Raw genomic sequence first — 21,321 nt, forward strand, 5'->3', positions numbered from 1 at the left:
TGACAGACATGAAGATGCACCAAGAAAGGAAGGTACTGACTGGCTCCCTGACAAATATAGCCAACAATTTCAGGAGCAGGAACTGTTTGTAGAGTAAGTCTTATTTACATATAAAAATAGAATTCATCGAATTAAAAAGATTCTGTTTTTATTACTATATAAACTGAAAAATCAATCTTTTAAATAAAATTTTTTTTCATGTAGATCAACATTTGACCACAAGTAGGTTTTCATTATACTTTATCACCATCTGCTGGCTATGCTGTTACACTGCAGAGCAAATTAAATATTAACTGTCTTGGGAGACCTTTTTAAAGGACATACAGAATACCACCTTTTGGCTACAATGCATTCCTGGAAAACCACAGTTTAAAAGAGAGTCATTGTAAAGCAAATCACATTTTCCAAAATTGTATGAGTATGACTAGATTCTTCATTCCAAAACAAAAACCAGCATCAAATAACCTATAGAAAAATCTCATCAAACAAAGATGCAAAGACTACTGGAGTCCTCTACCATCATTTAAAATAGGATAATTGTACTCTAAGTCATTTCTTACAGGCATAAAATAATGCATTAGTTAGATGATCTAATAAAAGCTAAAAGATCAAATTTATATAAAATTAGCCTAAATCTGATATGCTAAAAAATAACATAAATAATGATAATTTTGTTTGCACATTCTTAAAATTTTTAAGTAATCTGGATGACACTCGTTATAAAATGGTATCTAAAGAAATTTAGATGAATATCTTCTTTAAGCATCAATAAACTTCTCTAAAATTAGCAGAAGCAATGTGTTTTTTCACAGGCAAAGCAGTGTTTAAAGGCCAATGTTGATTTAACATTACTTTTCTTCACTTTCTGACTCCTAACTTTTAATCAAAGTTTCAAGTAAAAATGAAGTTATTATATGATTTTTCTTCATCTTTCCCTATCCCAGAACCTAATTATACTTTGGAGATAAACTATCAGATCACATCATATTTTGTTGAAAATTCATAAAAATACTGACAAGCCACTAAAAAAGAAGCTTCAAAATATTTTTCACATAATTGCATGGTAAGAATACACTCCATTACCTTTGTGTTCTGTCTTTGGGATACAGCATGAAAATAATAAAGACATGACATGAAAAAAGTCTAAATATTATTAAGATAGCTTCTAATATAGGCTGCAGAAAAAATATTAAAAAGTAGGAATGTCAAATTTTTAATCAGTTTTTTCCTCTATGGACTTTTAATCCCTATAGTACTTCAAGGAAGAATGAAGCTCTGCATTTTTTTTTTTTTTTAATGTGGGACAGTCACTTTTTCTAGGAAGATTCTAGGTAAAGGGGAATATATGAATTGACCAACAAGATAGAATTTGTTCACAGTTAATTTAATTTTAAAACTACATCATTACCTATACTACTTTCAAAAGAGTATGACCTAAGAGTATAGGAAACAAGATGAGAATGGTATCAATTTGGTTAAAATTCACCATTTTATAAGACTAAGCAATAATGTTAAAAATCTTTTTTCCTGATTAAAGGTCTTTGTATGGTGTTATCACTAAATAGTATCTGAATTGCAGTCTAAACTCTCTTAAAACCTTCAGTTATCAATAAAAATAAATCATCTATATCTGACCTTACTGATGGAAAAAATCTCTGTAAAATCATATCTTAAAGATTTGTGGAAATGCAAGAGAGTATAAGAAAACTAAATACAAAAAATTCGCTTTATGCCAACTATTAACTACATGTTAAATAAAATAGCTTATTCTTTTTTTAAAAAATGAGGCCAGCCACCCTGTATTATTTCTATTCTGAAAAAACAATATTTGTTATGTTACTTAAATAAACATTCCTATAAATCCTCTTCTGAAATACTATTACCACTCTTCTGAGAGTGAGCAGTATTACAATGAAAATCTTTCTGCACAGGTATCAATTTATTTTTCTTGGAGAATACAAAATGATTCTCAATACCTGAAAATACTTAATAACCAATGGATTTTAAGATTATACTCTCAGGATTACACAATTAGAGAATGAAAAGAATGATCAAGGGGCTGGGATTGTGGCTCAGTGGTAGAGCACTTGCCTACCACGTGCGAGGCCCTGGGTTTAATTCTCGACACCCCATAAAAATAAATAGATAAAATAAAGGCACTGTGTTAAAAAAAAAAAAAAAGAATGATCAAACAATCTGACTGGCAAGCCCAGAGTGGACTATTATAATAGCAATCACCATGACAGTGATGGTGGTGGTAGCAGCAGCTAACCTCTAGGGGATCCTGTGCCAAAGGCTCCACGTATATTATTTTACTTTGTCCTTAAAACTCTGCTTTACAAATGATGAAACTGGGGTTTAGAGAAATTAAGTAACTTGCCTAAGGACAGATAGTTGCCAAGTGTCAGAAGTAGAATTTGAACAAAGGCAAAGTACCTCATTTCAAAACTCAACCTAGAAATATCCCAGAACAAAGGCACAGCCTAGGATTGCTGAGGCAGCACAAATAGAGGGAAAATTAGATAAGAATGAAATTGCCATATTTTTTACATAAAGTACTTATGCCTACATGGCATACTAGAAAGAAAATCATAAACCTGCATTGTAATACCGGATCCACTACTGGTAAAATGACTTGATCTTCCTGAAGGTGTTACCTCCTCTATAAATACAAAAGGGCAATGATGCCAACCTCCCAGAATTGTGAAGAGAATTAAATCAGATAATTTAGAAAGAGTTTTAGAATAGTGCCTAAATATAGTAGGAACTCCATGAACTGTACAACTCACCTCACTTGGTTTATGCTTTAACAAACAGAAACCAGTGGAATCCAAACACATTTAGAATATTAACTGATAAAAAAAATTTTCATTCTTACGTTTAAATATATATTATATAATTAACTATATTAATCTGCATCACTAATATTGACAATATGTATGACTGAAAATTTTAATAAAATGGTATTTTAGTAAGCAATGTAACAATATTTATTTAAAAAAAACTAGTTGTGATTACTAAAAATAACATGCACACATATACAAAAAGAATATTTTATATGCACACTCACTAAAGATAACCATCTTTAACAGTTTCATGTGTGACACCCAGAAATATTCCGTGCACACGTGTATCCATACAGCTTGGTTAAAACACACACACGTAAATGGAAGTTTACTATGTTTTATGTATTTCTTTTTAACCCTATATATCTTCCAAGCCTCACCATAGCAGCCTGTATAGATTTTTCTTCCATGCACAAGGATGTTGGATAAACTAACAATCCCACCAACACAGCAATTCCTCTTCTAGAAATTCACAACAACCCAAAACACACGCAGGTGTGTAAAAATCAATCTTGATATCGTAACTGAAATTATGGTTCAAACTAACAGCCAAAGCCGTTTATATCCATACCATCCCTATCTTTTTATGGACATGTGGAAATCATATATTTTAAACCCCTGAACCACAAACCCCAACATCTGTGTTTCACTTCCCACCCAACCGAGAACATCTCTACAACTAAAGTAACATAAAAGGCTCTCACTTGTGCTTTCCCCTTGCTTCTTCTGTCACCTAACCAATCCTGTTGTTTCCCCACATAGGCCTGCATGGCATGGCGTGCCCTTTACTCTTGCTAATGGAGTAACAAACTCTTTTTTCAAAGGCAGTTGTCGGACATCTGTCATCTTACCATATCTGATTAAAATAAATCCCTGGTCCATTTTAATACAAGGTGCATAATGTTAGATGTACTAGATGTTAACTAAAGCATTCTTTATAATAATAAAGAACTAAAAGCAGTAGAGACAGGTTGGAGTATATCCACAGTATAGAGTATTATCTGCAAGTAAAAAAACTCCACAGACTACATGACAAAGATTTAAGATATAGTTAAGTCAAAAAATAGCAAGTCACAGAACAGAATATATAGTATAAGTCAATTCATAATTTTTAATTACACAGGTGTGGGTGTTAACTGTCTAATGTAGAATAATTCGAACCAAACTGTTGATGATGATTGCCTCTCATGAGGAAAGTAGGAAAAGAACACATAAAAGCTTTGGCTTTTTACTCTACATATTTCTACCCTGAAGTTTTTATAACAAGCATGCTTTGTATACAGATTGCATAACCTAAAATGAAGATAAATACTGTATTGGTCATCTAATGTTGCAGAACAAATACTACAAACTTAACAGCTTTAAACAACACACACGTATTTTCTTATTTCTGTGGATCATGAGTCCAGACACAGCTGAGCTAGGTCCTCTGCTTAGGCTTACATATGGCTGCAATCACGTTTGGACCAGAGCTTCATTCTCAGCTGGGGGCTCAACTAGGGAAAGATCCACTTCCCTGTTTGCATGGCTGTCAGCAGCATTCATTTCCTCATGGATATATGATTCATGGCAGCTGCTGCTTCAAAGTCAGCAAAGGGAATGACAGAAAAACTCTAGATCAAGTCAGCCGGCAAGATGGAGTTTTGTATAATATACTGTAATCACAGGAGTGACATCCCATCATCATTTCCATAGTCTATTGGCTAGAAGCAAGTTGCAGGTCCTCCCCATGCTTGAGGGGAGAGAATTACAAAAGAGAGACCAGGAGAAGGACCATGGGGCCAACTTAAAGTCTGTCTACCACAAAGACAAGGTCTTTACTGAATTTCAGTGCTAAGCATCTGAAGAATAACCAGAAAGGTAATACACATTGACATAGCCCATGACTGCAGAAATAAGTGAAATTAGCCAAACTCTACAGGGTAAGAACTAAGTTTATAATCTCTTTATAGACATTTTATAAATCATGCTCCAAAGTCAAATATAACTGAAGTATTTCTTTGTCAAGAAAAGAGCCAGGTATTTGACATAAAAATGCAATAACAGAATTATAAGAAAAAAGCAATGACATTTGGACAATTGGTTCTTCTAAAAGACTATATGGGTTAAAACGATATATAATAAATGAGAAGAAAGAAAGCAAAGAAAACAATCAGGGACTGAGGCTGTAGCTCAGTGGCAGAGCACTTGCCTCACATGGGTGAGGCACTGGCTTCAATCCTCAGCACCACATAAAAATAAGAACAAATAAAAAATAAAGTCATGCTGACCATCTACAACTATAAAAATTTGTTTAAAGAAGAAGACAACAATAGAGACAGGACTAGCTATGTGTTGAAGCTTTTTGATATGAAATATCAAGTATACTAGTATATGCTGTGTATCTGGTGGAAAAAAAAGAAAGCATGATAAGACAGATAGAAAATAACCTCATCATACTTTTAAAGTGTGTGGAACAAGGCCACTACCATATCCTACAGAACGGATAAAGGTAAAGGAAAGATGCCATCTCTACTGAATAGGGAGCCCTAACAAAAAAGCTTCAAAAGGACTCTGCATCTTTAATAATATAAAAAGGCTAGGGCACAAACAGCATATCTAAAATGCCATTAGAAATACTTCACATACAAAAAGGTCTAAGTAAAGCAGGATTTTATAAAGTGATCAAAAAAGAAACACTAAGGGGGAAAAATCTTTTAAGATTAAAGAGGTTTTTCAAAGGACAAGTTGAAGTGGTTGTAAAATTTATGAGGCAGCATTAAACTTCAGTTCTAAGTAACAATAAATTATTCACTATAAAAACATACATGTGTCAAATATTATAAGCCTCTTAAACTTTTTAAAACAATTTCTTACAGAACTGATTAGATGTATTAGGTCAACATTAGCAGATACTAACTTTTTCATTAGCACAGTATGACCACTCAGAGTAAAAGAACAACTTTTAAAAAAAATGTACAGACAGAAGCATCAATAAACTATTCACCACCACATCTGATCTGATATTACACATTATGTATTTGGCCTTAAAATCAATTTTGCCGGCTAGCTAAAATAAATGTTAGTTTTATTTTTTAAATGACTTCAAGTATGTAGAACTACAAATATCTCTTAAACAATATGCATATGAATTAAAGTTTTAAATCAAATTGAAATTTTAAAATAAATCAAATTATAATTATTAAATTAAAAGAAACGTAAGATATTCTGAGAAGTTTTGTTTTGGCAGTCCTAAATGACCATTAGCCCTAATGATAGCCTGACATTTGACCAAAGTGATAGTTCGGAGTATCCTTGCCAGCTCCTTTGCTGCATACTACATTCCTCACAGTGTGAGAGACATCTCTGTTGCATGTATCTGCACTTCCTTCAATGTTGTCTAAAATTTATTCTTCCCCCAACATTTTCTAAGTTAAATGAAAAATCCTTTTGGACAAAATTCCATAATATACCTGTCTCAAAGGGGTTTTTAACAGATTAAATACATGGCAGTTCCCAACACAATCCATTCATCCATGCATGCATACACCCACCAAATATAAATACTTATGGAATTCCTAACATGTTCCCACCCAGCGCTGGCAGCTCAAAATATAGTGCAAATAGAAAAAACAGCATTCCTATCTCAAGAAATTACAATCTAGCACAAAGAATAGATATTAAACCTTTGCTCATGTGATGAGTGCAAGAGGAAGCACAGAGTGCTACAGGAGTAAGTAATGGGGTCACCTAAGCTACCTGGGATATCACATAGGGTTCTTTTGAAGTTATAACATCTAAAGAATGGATAGCACTAACCAGAATCATAAGACTGTCTGCTTTTCCCATTAATTATTTTTTATATAATTGAAAATGCCTCAGACTCAAGTAATTCTTTTGCATTAAAATGACATTTAATTATAGGTGACCAACAAAAAAAACTATTTGTTAAAAATGTGAGGATTTTACTCTGGTTTCATTTTCCAGAAAAGCCACTGAGTAATAATTAAAGAATATTCTCAGTGTATTTTCTTGAACTTTATCCTATGTTCCAAGGAAGAAAAAGTCCATTCACCTGGACTCCTGGAAATCTCAAGTCTGTCCTATTCTGAACCTTCTCTTATATATACTTCAATCTCTGCAAATTTTTCCGTGACCACACATAACCATCACAATGAATTTATCCACATACTTATTATCTCTCTCCTCTATTTATCTAAATCAAATGTCAACAGAACTTAAACAGATAACAAATGAGGGATTAAGATGTCAACAGTATCCTCATACTATTCACTTCTACAAGACAAGTCTCTTTCCTTCTTGAATTATATGATCCTTCTTCTTTCTTCTTTGCACTTTTGATAGAATACAAAAATAGAAAAATAACACTTCGTGTTCCTTTTAAATCTACTTTAAGAAAAAAAATGCAAGCTCACTAATGAATGCAATTAACATCAAACTCAGTATCTGGAACTAGGAGGAAAGAGTGAAGACATATCACATCCAGGGATTAAGCAAGTATTATCTAATCTAGGGGACACATTACTATCTTCTGGAAAGATGACCAGATTTCTAGTTTTTAAGAGGAATCACAAAATTGAATTTTGATATGAAATTTCCCAATTTTTAATTTTGACAACTCACTCAAAAATCTTTAAAGACACTATGTAAGGCAAACAAATTTACCAACATAATTCATTCAATTCAGAAAGATTATCAATTTCAACCTCTGGTCTAAGCTCAAAGATATAGTTACTAACCTTAATCCACCTTTATACTATAAAACTCCATGTTCATCACACCTAGAAAGGAATCTGGGATTTAAGTGGACTTTAGGCAAATATTTTAGCAAACAATGGATGGATTCTGCAACCAAATTTAAGAACAGTATTTTTCTTGATACAGAGACCACAATCTCTTTACATGCCTGCTTACCTGCCTATTGGCTAACAAAAATTATACCTCTTCTAATTTTATTTGTCTATGGATTTTAAAATAAGTATTTAATACTACCTCCTTTAAATTGTCCTATTCATTTCCTCTTATTCTTCCTAACATGTCCTTAATTATATCACCTCTTCAATACTGCCTCTCCATTTTAATTTGTTTCCCCTTTCTAACAAAATAATTTCATGGACTGGATTGCTTGCTCTGTGTTCATCTCTTCTTTTCCACTATATCATTTTAGGTCTGAAAAATACACAGCGAGACCACATCAACTATGGAGAAGTTGAAAATTTCTAATTACATTTCTGTATCTGATTAAGGAATAAGCCAAAAATATTATAGTGGGAAAAGAAAGATTACATTGATAACAGAAACAAAGTCCTATAATTAAAATTACCAAGACAGTGGTGAGTATGAAGTAGGGTACTGGTCAATGGATGCTATTCAATATTCTAACATTTTAGAGAACATTGCCAATAGGAAAAATAAAAATAGGATAAAAGTCCAAATTTAAATCTATTCTTCTTAACAGCAAAAAATTATACTGTAGCAGTAATGGCAGTAAATCTTGAAGTTAGCTGAAGTATTATTAGAAGGTTAGTCTTATTTAAACTAAAAATCCTATTTAAGATTAAAACTTTAGTAAGAAAGCACAGTTTAATGGTGTTTATCTTTACATTTTTATTTCATTAAATAAAAATAAATACTGTTCACTGAGGGAAAAGGAGATTCAAGCAAAAGTTCCAAGATGGATATGTAAGGTGTCATTTTGTTGAAATCACTGATAATGTTCTTAAGTTAACTCTTGTCATGAAGGAAAAAAACAAACACAGTTATGTTATTTAAAGATTCCCAGGCAACACTTTCCAAGCAATGAAAATAGACGAAGTTAATAGATATCCATAAAAGCTGCGAAAAATATAAAATAATCTTAGACACACAGTAAATGGAAAAGCAAACCTGTTATTTTGCCTATACAGTATCCACTCACAGTACTCAACGTTAGCAGAAATATAAAGCAAAACAATTTATTAAAAAGAAAAAAAGGAAAAATTCAATATATGAACCAGTTTCAAGGACAGGTTGAAAGATGAAAAACATTCGGAACCCCATTTTCTTAACGTACCTGTGGGCACCAGTTGGTGACAGCACCAAAGTGCTATCTTCGCCAGAAGAAAGTTTCCATGATTCACTTAATTTGTGTTCACTTGTTCCCAGCTCACCCATTACCCAGTGGGGTAAGCTCTCTGGGCTTGAACTTTTTGCTTGTGCTGGATTTGGCTCATCAAAATAGATGGACTAATTTTTAAAAATTAGAGAAGTTATTCTTTCAAGATGTACTATAAAGAAACAATTTCCATCAAGTTTCAAGTTCGATAACATTCTTTCAAATACTCAAAATTCTTTACATAAAAATACATAAAAAGTATCACAGTGCACAACAAATTACAAAATATTTAAATAAAATGGATAACATCTTTACATTTCAGTTATATTCTGCTTTATAAAAAATCTGAGGGAATGAGCCTGTAGCTCAGGGGTAGAGTACATGCCTAGCATGTGTAACTGGGTTCCATCCTCAGCACGGCATAAAAATAAATAAAATAAAATAAAATAAAGATATTTATATATTTTTAATTTTTAAGATTAAATATATTTTTTTGTATTTGTTCACCTACAAATACAAAAAAAAAATATTTTTAGAAAACCTGAGAAACAAGAACAGAAAAATCTAATAATTATATAACAAAAGTGATATTAACTTTATAAAGAGTTAAATGGAAAGATATTTTTAAATCCTGTGATACCCTATTTCTTTCTGTGATCATTAACTATTTTATGTATACATTCACATACTCGGTGAACAGAAAAACCACAATCAATAACAAACCAGAAATTAAAATTAGGAATCCCTTAATGAGGTGTGAGCAAATGAGTGAAAGACCTGGGAGTTAGTTCTGGCCATATTACTAACTTATTGGTCCCTAGGCCTTCTAATTATTTTATTTGTAAAATAAAGCTCTCCCTTATGACTCTATGAAATTGAATGTGAATGGGAAAATAGGACACCATGCACACTCCCATCTTAACATCTGAATGTACTTCACAGAACGTTCTACTCTAGTTGCTGAGAATGGCATTAGCCCATTTGTTTCTCTTCAAATTAACCAGGCTGCATGACAAATTTCTAAAGAAAACTTCACTGCCCAGACACCTCTACAACAATTCTCCCAATCCTATACAGAAAATCTTCAAGGGGCTCTATATAGGGAAAAGTGACACACAACTCTCTATCCCAAATCAGAAATGCATAACAACTTCTTTTTAAATGGAATACAGAAGTTTCCCTCTTAACCACAGTTTCACTTTCCATGGTTTTAGTTACAGTCAACTATAGCCCAAAAATATTAAATGGAAAACTCTAGAAATCAACAATTAAAGTTTAAATTGTGTTTGAGTAGTATGATGAAACCTCACACCATCCATCCCACTATGTCCCTCCAGGCATATTCACACTGTATTCACTAGTCATTTAGTAGCTGTCTTAGTTGTCAGAACAGTATAAGGAATTAGGTATTACCCACTGTTTCAGTCAGATCTTGGAACATATCCCTCACAGATAAGGGGACACTACTACTATCGTCATGCTAATGGCTGATCAAATATCAAGTCAAGCAACTACAATCCCAAATACTGTAGATCTTAACTTAAGCAAAATGCATGGCTCTACTTGAACATACAATGGATAAAACTATTATAAAAATAATAGTTTTATTATTATTTGGTTGACATTCCTCGACCAAAAAAAAGAATTATCCTCTACGTGTAGCATGCCTTGGAACTAAATTTTGCCTTATGTGAACTAATAAAATACATAAAAGTCTTATACTACATAAGAATTTTACAGTTCATGAAAAAAATACATGGTTATCCTGACAACAACTATCAATTACCTAATACTCCTGTAAGACTTCTCAAATATTCAAATCTCGCACAAACTAAGGTATACTTCATGTTTATTAGGAACCAGACAGTGACAATTCATCAAGCAAGCATTGGAACAAAACTGTCTATAAAAATGAAACTAAATGAAGTACAGAAAATCACTTCTAAACTCCAGCATTACAGTAGAAGGGAATTTATAGAAGTCATCCAATCCAACCTCTCATAAATATTATTTTAAAATTTATAAAAGAGTTTAATAAGCTAGAATCTACTGAAATACATAAAATGTCACCATTACAATCCAATGAAAAATCAGTTGGCAGTTAAAGTTCAATATTAAAAACTCATTCATTTTTTTAGCAATATTGTAGAATACAAATGAATGAATCAATAAGGTTCTTCCCATTATAGGTAAATTCCTGTTTTCTACTGAAAGTAGAAAAAACTGAATCAGAGAGGAAAAAAAATAGTTTTAATTAATGTGTTACTAGGACATATAACCTAGTATTCCCAAAGGGATGAAAACTTACACACTTTTGAAGAAATGAAACTAATACACTCTGGTCAATAATACCTACCATGTATGAAGGTAATGTTTTTAGTGTCCCTGGTTCAGGGCGGTGTGTAAAAGGGCCTTCAAGCACTCCTCGCTTAAGCATATGCAATAACAATTTTGCATACAGATTCCGATTCTTCCTGCCAATTATTCCTGAACCTGTTCCCGAAGGTTCACACAACTTTCTAATCCAAAGAGCACACCTCTGCCGTTCTATAAATACAAAAGAACTATAAGAAATTTGATTTTTCAGAAGAAAAAACATTTAATTACAAAGACCATAATGTATCTGCTTTAGTCTAGAACAAGAAATGGAAAAAAATTTTTATAAAGATTCGAAAAGTAAATAACTAGGTTTAGGAGGCCATGTGGCATAACTACTTGACTAAGCCACTGCACCAATAAAGCAGTCACAGGCTATACATTAAAAAAAAAAAAAGATGGTTCCAATAAAACTTCACCAAAAAAGGTGAACTAGCGTTGCCTCACAAGCCATAAACTCCTAATCTACAATTTAACTTTAATCAGTAGTTGGACAAAAAATACAAAGAAAAAATTTCACAAAAATAAAATCTCTGGATAACTACTGAATAAATTTTTTAGTTAAAATTTGCAACTCTAAAAATGACTTTAGACATATTGAAGACTCTAGAATTCTAACTGGACAAACATAGAAAGACATAAAATGCAACCTCTGACATATTGAGCATTTTATACTTACTCTAAAATTAAATCAAAATGTTTTATTTGCTGAAGTCAATGATTTCCAGGGATTTGTAGCTGATTTACTTAGACTTTTCTTTTAACATCACTAAAAATAAGTGAGAGCTATTTATATGTAATTTTGTAAAATAATTATCCTTTTAAAACTCTACCTAGCTGGACATGGTGGCATAGGCCTGTAATCCCAGCAGCTCAGGAGGCTGAAGCACAAGGATTGAGAGTTCAAAGCCAGCTTCAGCAAAAGCGAGGTGCTAAGCAACTCAAGTGAGACCCTGTCTCTAAATAAAATACAAAATAGGGCTGGCAATGTGGCTCAGTGGTTGAGGGCCCCTGAATTCAATCCCCAATACCGAAAAGAAAAGAAAAGAAAAGAAAAATCTACCTAAAAATATAGCACAGTTTAGTTCACATGTGATAAATGATCCACTGACTATACATACTATCTTGCCATGATATCAGATTGTTTTAAGTCTCAGAAAAACTACTCTGATATTAACATTTATCTGTTTACTGTAATTTGAGGACTATATATATAACACAAATCATAAAGTCTGCTCTAATCTCTGAGTTTATAAAGGTCATATTCATTTATTGTTTTACCTATAAAAAAATCACTAAAGTTATCACTTTACAAATCTCACTATAGAAATGAAAGCTATGGGGGCTGGGGTTGTGGCTTGGTGGTAGAGCACTTGCCTAGCACATGTGAGGCAATGGTTTGATCCTCAGCACCACATAAAAATAAATTTAAAAAAATAAAGGTATTATGTCCATCTGCATCTAAAAAAAATAAAATAAAAAAATTGACTTTAGCTACAAGAAAAAGTAGGCTATTATGAATTTCTAGTTCTTGACTGAGATGAGTTCCCACATACTTATTATACATTAATTAAATAGCCAAGCACAGTCCCAGCAGCTCAGGAGTCTGAGGGAAGAGGATTCCAAGTTCAAAGCCATCCTCAGCAAGTTAGTGAAGCCTTAAGCAACTTAGTGAGACCCTGTCTAAAAATAAAAAGTGAAAAGAGATGGGGACGTGGCTCAATGGTTAAGTGTCTCTGGGTTCAATCCCTAGTACCAAATAATTAATTAATTAATTAAGGAGAACAATGAATGTTCCAATACTGACAATGTGTCATAAACCAAAGATTATAAGTAATCAATTCTATGTATCTGGAATCCTTCTGTTTTATTTTCTGGCCAGGGATTGAACCCAAGGACACTTAACCACTGAGCCACATTCCCAGCCCTTTTTTTATTTTTTTTAGTTTGAGACAGGGTCTCAGTAAGTTTTTAAGGCTGGCCTTGAACTTTTGATCCTCCTAATTCAGCCTCCCAAGTCACTGGGGCTATAGGCACCGCGCCATCGGGCCCTGTTTTAATCTATTTTTAAAAGAAGATAAGAGGGTGGTTTGACTTGAAATATATTTGTAGTGAGAAATTTTGCTACAAATTTTTCCTAATTAGCAAATCAAAAACAAAAAGACCAAAAGGAGGGGCTGGGGCTCTGGCTCAGTGGTAGAGTAGTTGCCTAGCATGTGTGAGGCATTGGGTTCGATTCTCAGCACCACATATAAATAAATAAATTAATTAAATAAAGGTTCATCAACAACAACAACCAGAAAAAAAATAGCAAAGAAAGAAAGAAAAAGTTCCAGCAAGACAAGAAAGGAGATACAGTAAGAAGATTCAAGGGAAAGTTGTGCCAAGCTGCCCTGGACTAGGAAAGGCTACAGGCTTTGGAAGTGAGTAGGTACAGTGCACAATTCATGTCACACTCCCTTCTCCCATTGCAGCCCCTGAAATAAATATCTAATACTAAATAATTTCCTCACTTTAAATATAGAGTTCACTCAGACACCTCAGGAAACAGGGAACTTGGAAAGAGTAAAGGTCATAGTTTCTTGGCCCCACTCTAAACCCTCTACTCAACAGCTACCAAATCAGGTTCACCTTCACATCCAACCTTATACCTACTACAACTGAAAGAATCTCCTAAGTCCCCCAAATTCACTCCAATTGCTCTCTGATGCCTTAAATATTCAGAAAATTCTCTAATTTTTTGAGAAAAAGGCCCTCATTCCAAAATAAAAAATAACACATTGGGAAATGAAGACAAAATAGCAACAAAAACTCATTCACACCTGATTTTATTCAAACAATCATAATCATAAAAGACCAATGGATTCTCTTCTGCTCTAATAGTCAAAAGGATCAGAGAATAAGTGAATAATAGGTTCCTAAAATAGAAGGAGGTAAACACAGTTGTGGCTAACTTTAGAGATCAGTGTTCATGACATGTAAAAAGTGGTATCACAATAAGATCTTTTCACAGCTTAAAGAACACAATCACTAAATTTTTATTTACCCATGAATAGCTCAAAGTAAACAATCTATGTCAATGACAAAAATTATTAATAAAATATTTCAGCTATCCATTTTGATAGCTCACTGGTTTAATTAAATATAAAGAAAAAAATTAAATTAAAAATTTAGTTTCACTGGGTGCAGTGACACATGCCTGTAATCCAGCGGTTCTGGAGGCTGAAGCAGGAAGATTGCAAGTTCAAAGCCAGCCTCAGCAACTTAGCCAGGCGCTAAGCAACTCCTGAGATCCTGTTTCTAAATAAAACATAAAAAAGGGCTGGGAGTACGGCTTAGTGATTAAGTGCCCTTGGTTTGATTCCCTGGTACCAAAAAAAAAAAAATCTAGTTTTCAAACACAGTCTTACCTGACCTATGGAGTAATTTTAGAACAAAGGGCTTCATATCTACCACAAAGTGATCAAATTCTGCATCCAGCTTCTCCCATTTTTCTTCTTCACTTTCCATTTCCATAGTCCGATCTGTAGAAGATTTAAAAATAAGGATCTGTAAGCCAAAAACTATAAAACTCTAAAGAAGATAAAAGAAAACTTACCAATTAAATAAATAACAATTCTCCCCAAAATTACCTCCAGATTTAATGCAATTCAAATCAAAATCCAGCAGCATTCTTTGTAGATACAGACAAGCAGATTCTAGAATTTATATGTAAATGTAAAGAAACTAGAGAAAACAAAACAATTCTGAAAAAAAAAAAAAGTTGGAGGACTCATACTACCTGATTTTTCATATGGACTATAAATCTACGGTAGTCAAGACACTGTAGTATTGGTGAAAGAACAAACACATAAATCAAGGAAATAGACCAGTGGGTCTCCAAAATGGACTAACACAAACATGAACAACTGATTTTCAACAAAGGAGAAATCACAGTTTTTATAACAAATAATACTGTAACAACTGGATATCCACATGCAAATAAAAATTACACCTCAAACCTAAATCTATATTATATAGAAAAATTAACTCCAAACAAATTGTGGGCCTAAGTATAAAATGTAAATCTATAAAACTCTTAGAAGAAAATAGGAAAAACAAATCCTCATGACTTTGGTCATGAAGAATTAGGAAATAAACCACAGAAAATATCTGCAAACTGTACATCTCACAAAGAACTCATATCAGGAATATGTAGGGGGCTGGGACTGTGGCTCAGTGGCAGAGCACATGCCTCAAACATGTGAGAAACTATGTTCAATCCTCAGCACCACAAAAAAGTATATATATATAAACAAAATAAAGATTGTGCCCATGTATAACTAAAAACAATTTTTTAAAAAAAGAGGGGCTGAGGTTGTGGCTCAACAGTAGAATGTTCGCCTACCACATGCGTAGCCCTGGGTTCGATCCTCAGCACCACATATAAATAAATAAATAAAATAAAGGTACTGTGTCCAACTACAACTAAAAAATAAATAAATATTTTTTTAAAAAAGAATACATACAGTTGGGGAGCTGGGGTTGTGGCTCAGTGGTAGAGGACTTACCTAGCTCGTTTGAGGCACTGGGATCAATCCTCAGCATCACATAAAAATAAATAAATAAAATAAATAAATAAAAGTATTGTGTCCATCTACAACTAAAAAATTTTTTAAATATAAGATCTATAAGTATATAAGGTATATGAATATATAAAATATATATAAATATAAATATATAGTATTTTTTTAAATATAAAGAATATTTTTTTAAAAAGAATATATAGGGGCTGGGCTTATGGCTCAGTGGTAAAGCACTTGCCTAGCATGTTGAGGTACTGGGTTTGATTCTCAGCACTGCATATAAATAAATGAATAAAATAAAGGTCCATCAACATCTAAAAAAATTTAAAAAAAAAAAAAGAATATATAGGGTTGAGAATATAGCTCAGTGGTAAAGACTTGCTTAGCATATACAAAGCCCTTAGTTCATTCCCATCACTGAAAAAATACACACGTACATACGTACACATTTATATGCACACTTTTATACACATTTATATGTATTTATATATATAAACATATACATACACACACTTATACACATTTATATACATTCACACATATAGAAAAGAAATCTCAAACTTTAACCCAATAAAAATAATCTACAAAAAAATTAATGCCTGGTTAGCAAATAACTATATGTTTCAAAATAGCTACTGGAGATGATTTTGAATGTTTCCAACACACAAAAAAAAATGATAAATATCTGAGGTGATGAATATGCCAATTACCCTGACCTGATCATTATACATCATTTGCATGTTTTGAAATGTCACATCATATTCCATAAATATGTACAATTACTATGTGTCAAATAAAAATAACCATACTTTTTATAAATCAATCTCTAGAAGCTGGGGGTGTAGCTCAGGGGATAGCACTTACCTAGCATGAGCAAAGCCCTTGGTTCAATTCCCAGCAAAAGTAAAACTAAATCAATCTCTTTACCAAAAAAGAAATACAAATAATGGCAAGTAAGCATGCAAAAATATGCCCAACATCATTAATCACTAGGAAAATGAAAATTAAAACCCTTAAGAAAGCCAGGCGCAGTGGCACATGCCTGTAATCCCAGCAATTCAGGACGCTGTGGCAGGAGGATCACAAGTTCAAAGACAGCTTCAGCAACTTAGTAAAGCCCTAAGCAACTGAGTGAGACCCTGTCTCAAAATAAAGAAATGAATAAATAAAAAAGGCTGATGATGGGGCTCAGTGGTTAAGTGTCCCTGAGTTCAATCTCTGGTACCCTACCCGACCCCCCAAAAAACCATAATGAAATACCACTACAAACACATTAGGACAACTAAAATTTAGAATGCCAACAATACTAAGTGCAAGAGAACAAGAGAAACGCTCCTGCACTGCTGGTAGGAATGTAAAATGATACTGCCACTCTGGAAAACAGTTTAGCATTTTCTTACAAAGTTAAACATACACTCACCATATAACCCAAAAATCCCAGTCCCAAGTATTTACTTAAGTGAAATTAAAAATGTATATTCCCAAAAATGCAAATGTAATGCTTACAGCAATTTTTTGTTTGTTTGGAATCACCAAATACCAGAAACAGCCCAAATTTCCCTTGACTGAGAATGAAATAAATTGTGGTACATGCACACAATAATTAGTACTAAACAACAAAAAGGAATGATTACTGATACACATACCAATATGGATACACTACAAATGTTTTATGCTAAGGGCAAGAAGCCATTCTTGAAAGATTACCTCCATTTATATGACACTCTAGAAAAGGCAAAAAAATTTCAGCATAGAGAACAGATCAGTGGTCAGTAGAGTTAGGAGTAGAAGAGAGTATGTATTCAAAAAAATGGCACAAGGAAACTATATGTGATGTTGAATTGTTCTGTACCCTCTCTAAAGTGGAGGCCTCAGAATCTACCAATGCATAAATATAAAAATTCACTCAGCTGAATAGCAAAAAAAAAGTTAATCTGCTGTAATTTAAAACTTTTGTAATATCCTTTAAAAAATATTAGTGTTCATATTTCTTCCAGTTAGCAAAAAGAAAAAAAAATCCTACTAAATGTAAAAAGACTGAATCCCCAAAAATAAGAAATACAGGTTTTGACAAAACTTCTTTAGGTTAAAATATATCCATATTCTAAATGTTCTTTTAAAATGTGAAATGTCTTGGTAGGAATGTGAACTACCTTTGTGTGATATTTATATAATTCAGTTTACAAATTAAATATTTGGGGTAAAGCTCTGATCTGTCTCATAAGCTACGTTGTTCTACAATTGCCCTTTCTCTGCTAAACCAGCTTCTAGTATTTTCCTCAGCATCTGCCATTTTATTATCAATAACCTCTTCCAGAAACTTCTCTCTATCCTATTTCTCTAAGTAAACCTTAGCTTTCACTGGTTGACTTTATTCCCTCATAGCTATGAAAGTGTACAAGTCTTTCTTAAGTGCACACAAGAATTTCAGGAAAGAAAACACTGATCAACATCCATGCTGCCACTTCCCAACTACTACTCTTCCAGTTTCAACCCCCAAATTCCTTTTTTTTGGAGGCTCCAACCATCTTACTATAACACACTCCCCATTCTCATCACTGTCTTGCAAAGAAACCCCTCCAGCTGATAACAGCCCTTTAGCTTCTTAAGATCTCTCTTATTCCACTAGACTTTTTCTTTCTACTGAGCAAGACTACAGTTCCCTCAATGCCACACTTTGTTCTCAAACAAGGGGCTGCAAGAAAAAGATGGTACTGCCTTGGAGTCAGATAGCTTCTGATGCCACCTGAACCCTACGGAGTCTTAATATTTCTTACTCCACAAAGCACTTTAAAACTTTTACCAGATATCTTGATGCCCATTAAACAACTCCAAACTCACCTTATTCTCAATTTTAAAAAATCTTACTTCCTGATTCATGGAAAAAACAATGAATGGTAACACCCTAGTAAAATGGTATTCCTAACATCTCCCAAATTTCTTCTTAGAAACAGACATTCTTACCTCCTTTGCTACTGTATCAGAAAAAAGCAACAACTCTACTTCTAAGGTCCATAGTTCTTCCTGTCATTTATCAATTATCAATTACTTCTTCTCTAGTTTACATTCTCTGACTCCTTCCCCTCCCATGATAATCCTCATTCTAATCTTCCACTCATCAGTCTGCTTCTTTCTTTCTTATCAACTCCCAGCTCTATCCTGCAATGGAAAATCTTTCAAAGTTCACTAATTATCCACTAGTTCACAAATCCAAAGGGCTAGCTCAATTTGCACCCTGTTTGACATCTCCACACCATCATGTATTTCTTAGGACTCACTACTCCTAGAAACTCAGCAATTCCTTTCACTCCTGGGTCCCCTGCTGCCTCTCAGATCATTCCTTCCCCTTCTCTTAATGGCTCTTGCTTTTCCACCTAACATTAAATCGGTATTCTTCCACTCTCTCTTTAGCCTCCTTTTGATCTGACTTGCACACTCTCTGTAGGCTATCATACTCAGTTACTGTAACTCAAGTAACTTCTCATATAATTCACTCTTAAATTTCATTTAAACTCCACTTTCTCTCTGCAACTCCAGACTCCCATTTATGACAGCCTCCCAAAGAAAATTTTTCATGATTTCCCCATACATCTATTCTACTTATGCTATACTCTCCTTGATGGCATCATCCTTTATGTCATCTGCTAGAATAGAAGTTCCAGTGTTCCCATTCTCTAAACTCACATAAACTGATACATCAACAAATACTGTCTCAAATCTGCCAGCTTTTCTATTCTCACTGCCATTACTCACAAAGCCCTATGTTCCACTGACTTGCATTTGTATATTATTTACATTATCTTCCATTGTCTAGGATTTGCTCCTGGAGAACAGGGATCACAATTTACACATTTAATAAGATACCTAGAATATTGTCTGATACATTTTACAAGCTAAATAATCAATTGCTAAATAAACACTAACCAAGTAGACTAGTGTTCCACTTTTACATGACTAATTTGTTGTTGTTGTTCTTCTTGGTACTTGGGATTGAACCCAGGGGTGTGTAACACTAAGCCACACCCCTAGCCTTTTTTAATATTTTATTTAGAGACAGGGTCTAGCTGAGGGCCTTGCTAAATTGCTGAGGTTGGCTTTGAACTTGCAATTGTCCTGCCTCAGCCTCCCAAGCAGCTGGGATTACAGGCATGCGCACTGTACTCAGCCACAACTAATTGTTTTTTAATGTTTCTGTTCTGAATACCAAATAGGTCTTCCAAAATAGAAATACTATATGCTCATTATTTATTAAAACTGGTCATCATACCTTCTGAATTATGGTAAAATAATAATACTTCCAAATTGAAGACTTGGTTAAAATAAATTTTATTTAAAACTGGTGATGCAGCTCAATGGTAGAGTACTTGCTTAGAATGTATGCAAGGCCCTGGTTCTATCCCCAGTAGTGCAAAAATAAATAAATAAATTTGATTTAAATGCATTTTCTGATTAGTTGATTGGTTTGGAGGCTGTGTGTGTGCATGTGAGTGTGTGGTTGTTAGTTTCATCTTACATTTCTATAATATATTCCATAAGTTATGTACTTGGTAAAACAGGCTATGATACCACTGATTGATGTTAGATCATAATATTGAAAAGCAGCTATTCAAACAGATAAACCAGAGGAAACTCATAAGCCAAGAATTTTAAGCACAGCTTTGGCCTTGATGAACTTCCAGGCTCAATATCTTGTCCTAAGAGCATCATCAACTATAGCAAAGGTAAAAATATCCCTCATAATCACTAATTCTTAACTAATCCTTTGATACCAGCAGGAAATGTCAGTGTTTAATGCTAGAGAAAACTACAACGCAACAATTAAGTGATGCACCAAAATCATAAAACAAGCCCAAAACTCAGATTGAAATTCTGAAATTTTAATTTCATATCTATTGTATCTCACCATTTGGCCACTTACAAATAAGTCAACTTTCTCTCCAATTAATAAAATTTGAAAAGCAGAAAGGTAATCTATAATGACATGCAATACTATAGCTCAAATTTTTTAAAAAGTTTAGTAAAGACCAAAACTCTGCTTCTTCTTAACCCTTATTCATTCTCCAACAAATTCAAAAAGAAAAAAAATTAACATTTCAAAACTTCAAAGAATATATCCAACTAATCAAGAAGTTTTATATTTATCAGATTAGATTCAAATTATTAAAGCTGAAAAATAAGTGAAGCCACATCTTTGGTTTAGGCTTAAAGTACTTAGAGTGTCTTTTCTAAGTGATATAAATTGTTGTGTGACTACTAGTCATATAAATTACTTCAAAAGCAAAAAAAATGGATGGTTTTTGCTTATATCTATAATCTGTATTTGGTTCATGTCTTTTGTTAAACTGTTTCTTTGTGGACAGCCACAAAATGGGTTAAGGCCTTCTCAAGGTGCTTAGCTGCCATAGGAGTCAGCAATTTACATAAGCAAGTCACAAACGTG

The 21,321-nt window shown here is 33.3% G+C and overlaps 1 protein-coding gene across 17 annotated transcripts in view; it reads right to left on the reverse strand.

Moving 5' to 3' along the window:
• The window catches only part of Cep112 (centrosomal protein 112), a 451,807-nt gene that overhangs the window by 429,035 nt on the left and 1,451 nt on the right, over positions 1 to 21,321 (reverse strand). For 14 of the 17 annotated variants that reach the window (XM_078041823.1, XM_078041825.1, XM_078041822.1 and 11 more), the window contains exons 3-6: positions 15,867 to 15,895; positions 14,727 to 14,840; positions 11,297 to 11,487; positions 8,899 to 9,071 (exon numbers count right to left, since the gene is read on the reverse strand). In XM_078041823.1, coding sequence (XP_077897949.1) covers positions 8,899 to 9,071; positions 11,297 to 11,487; positions 14,727 to 14,840; positions 15,867 to 15,895 — 507 coding nt within the window. Of the gene's footprint in view, positions 1 to 8,898; positions 9,072 to 11,296; positions 11,488 to 14,515; positions 14,617 to 14,726; positions 14,843 to 15,866; positions 15,902 to 21,321 lie in introns of those variants that run through there. The other 3 variants (XM_078041831.1, XM_078041830.1, XM_078041829.1) reach the window with 3 other exon arrangements.

Source organism: Ictidomys tridecemlineatus, chromosome 3, assembly GCF_052094955.1.
Source record: "Ictidomys tridecemlineatus isolate mIctTri1 chromosome 3, mIctTri1.hap1, whole genome shotgun sequence".
In the NCBI taxonomy this organism is placed as follows: Eukaryota; Metazoa; Chordata; class Mammalia; order Rodentia; family Sciuridae; genus Ictidomys; species Ictidomys tridecemlineatus.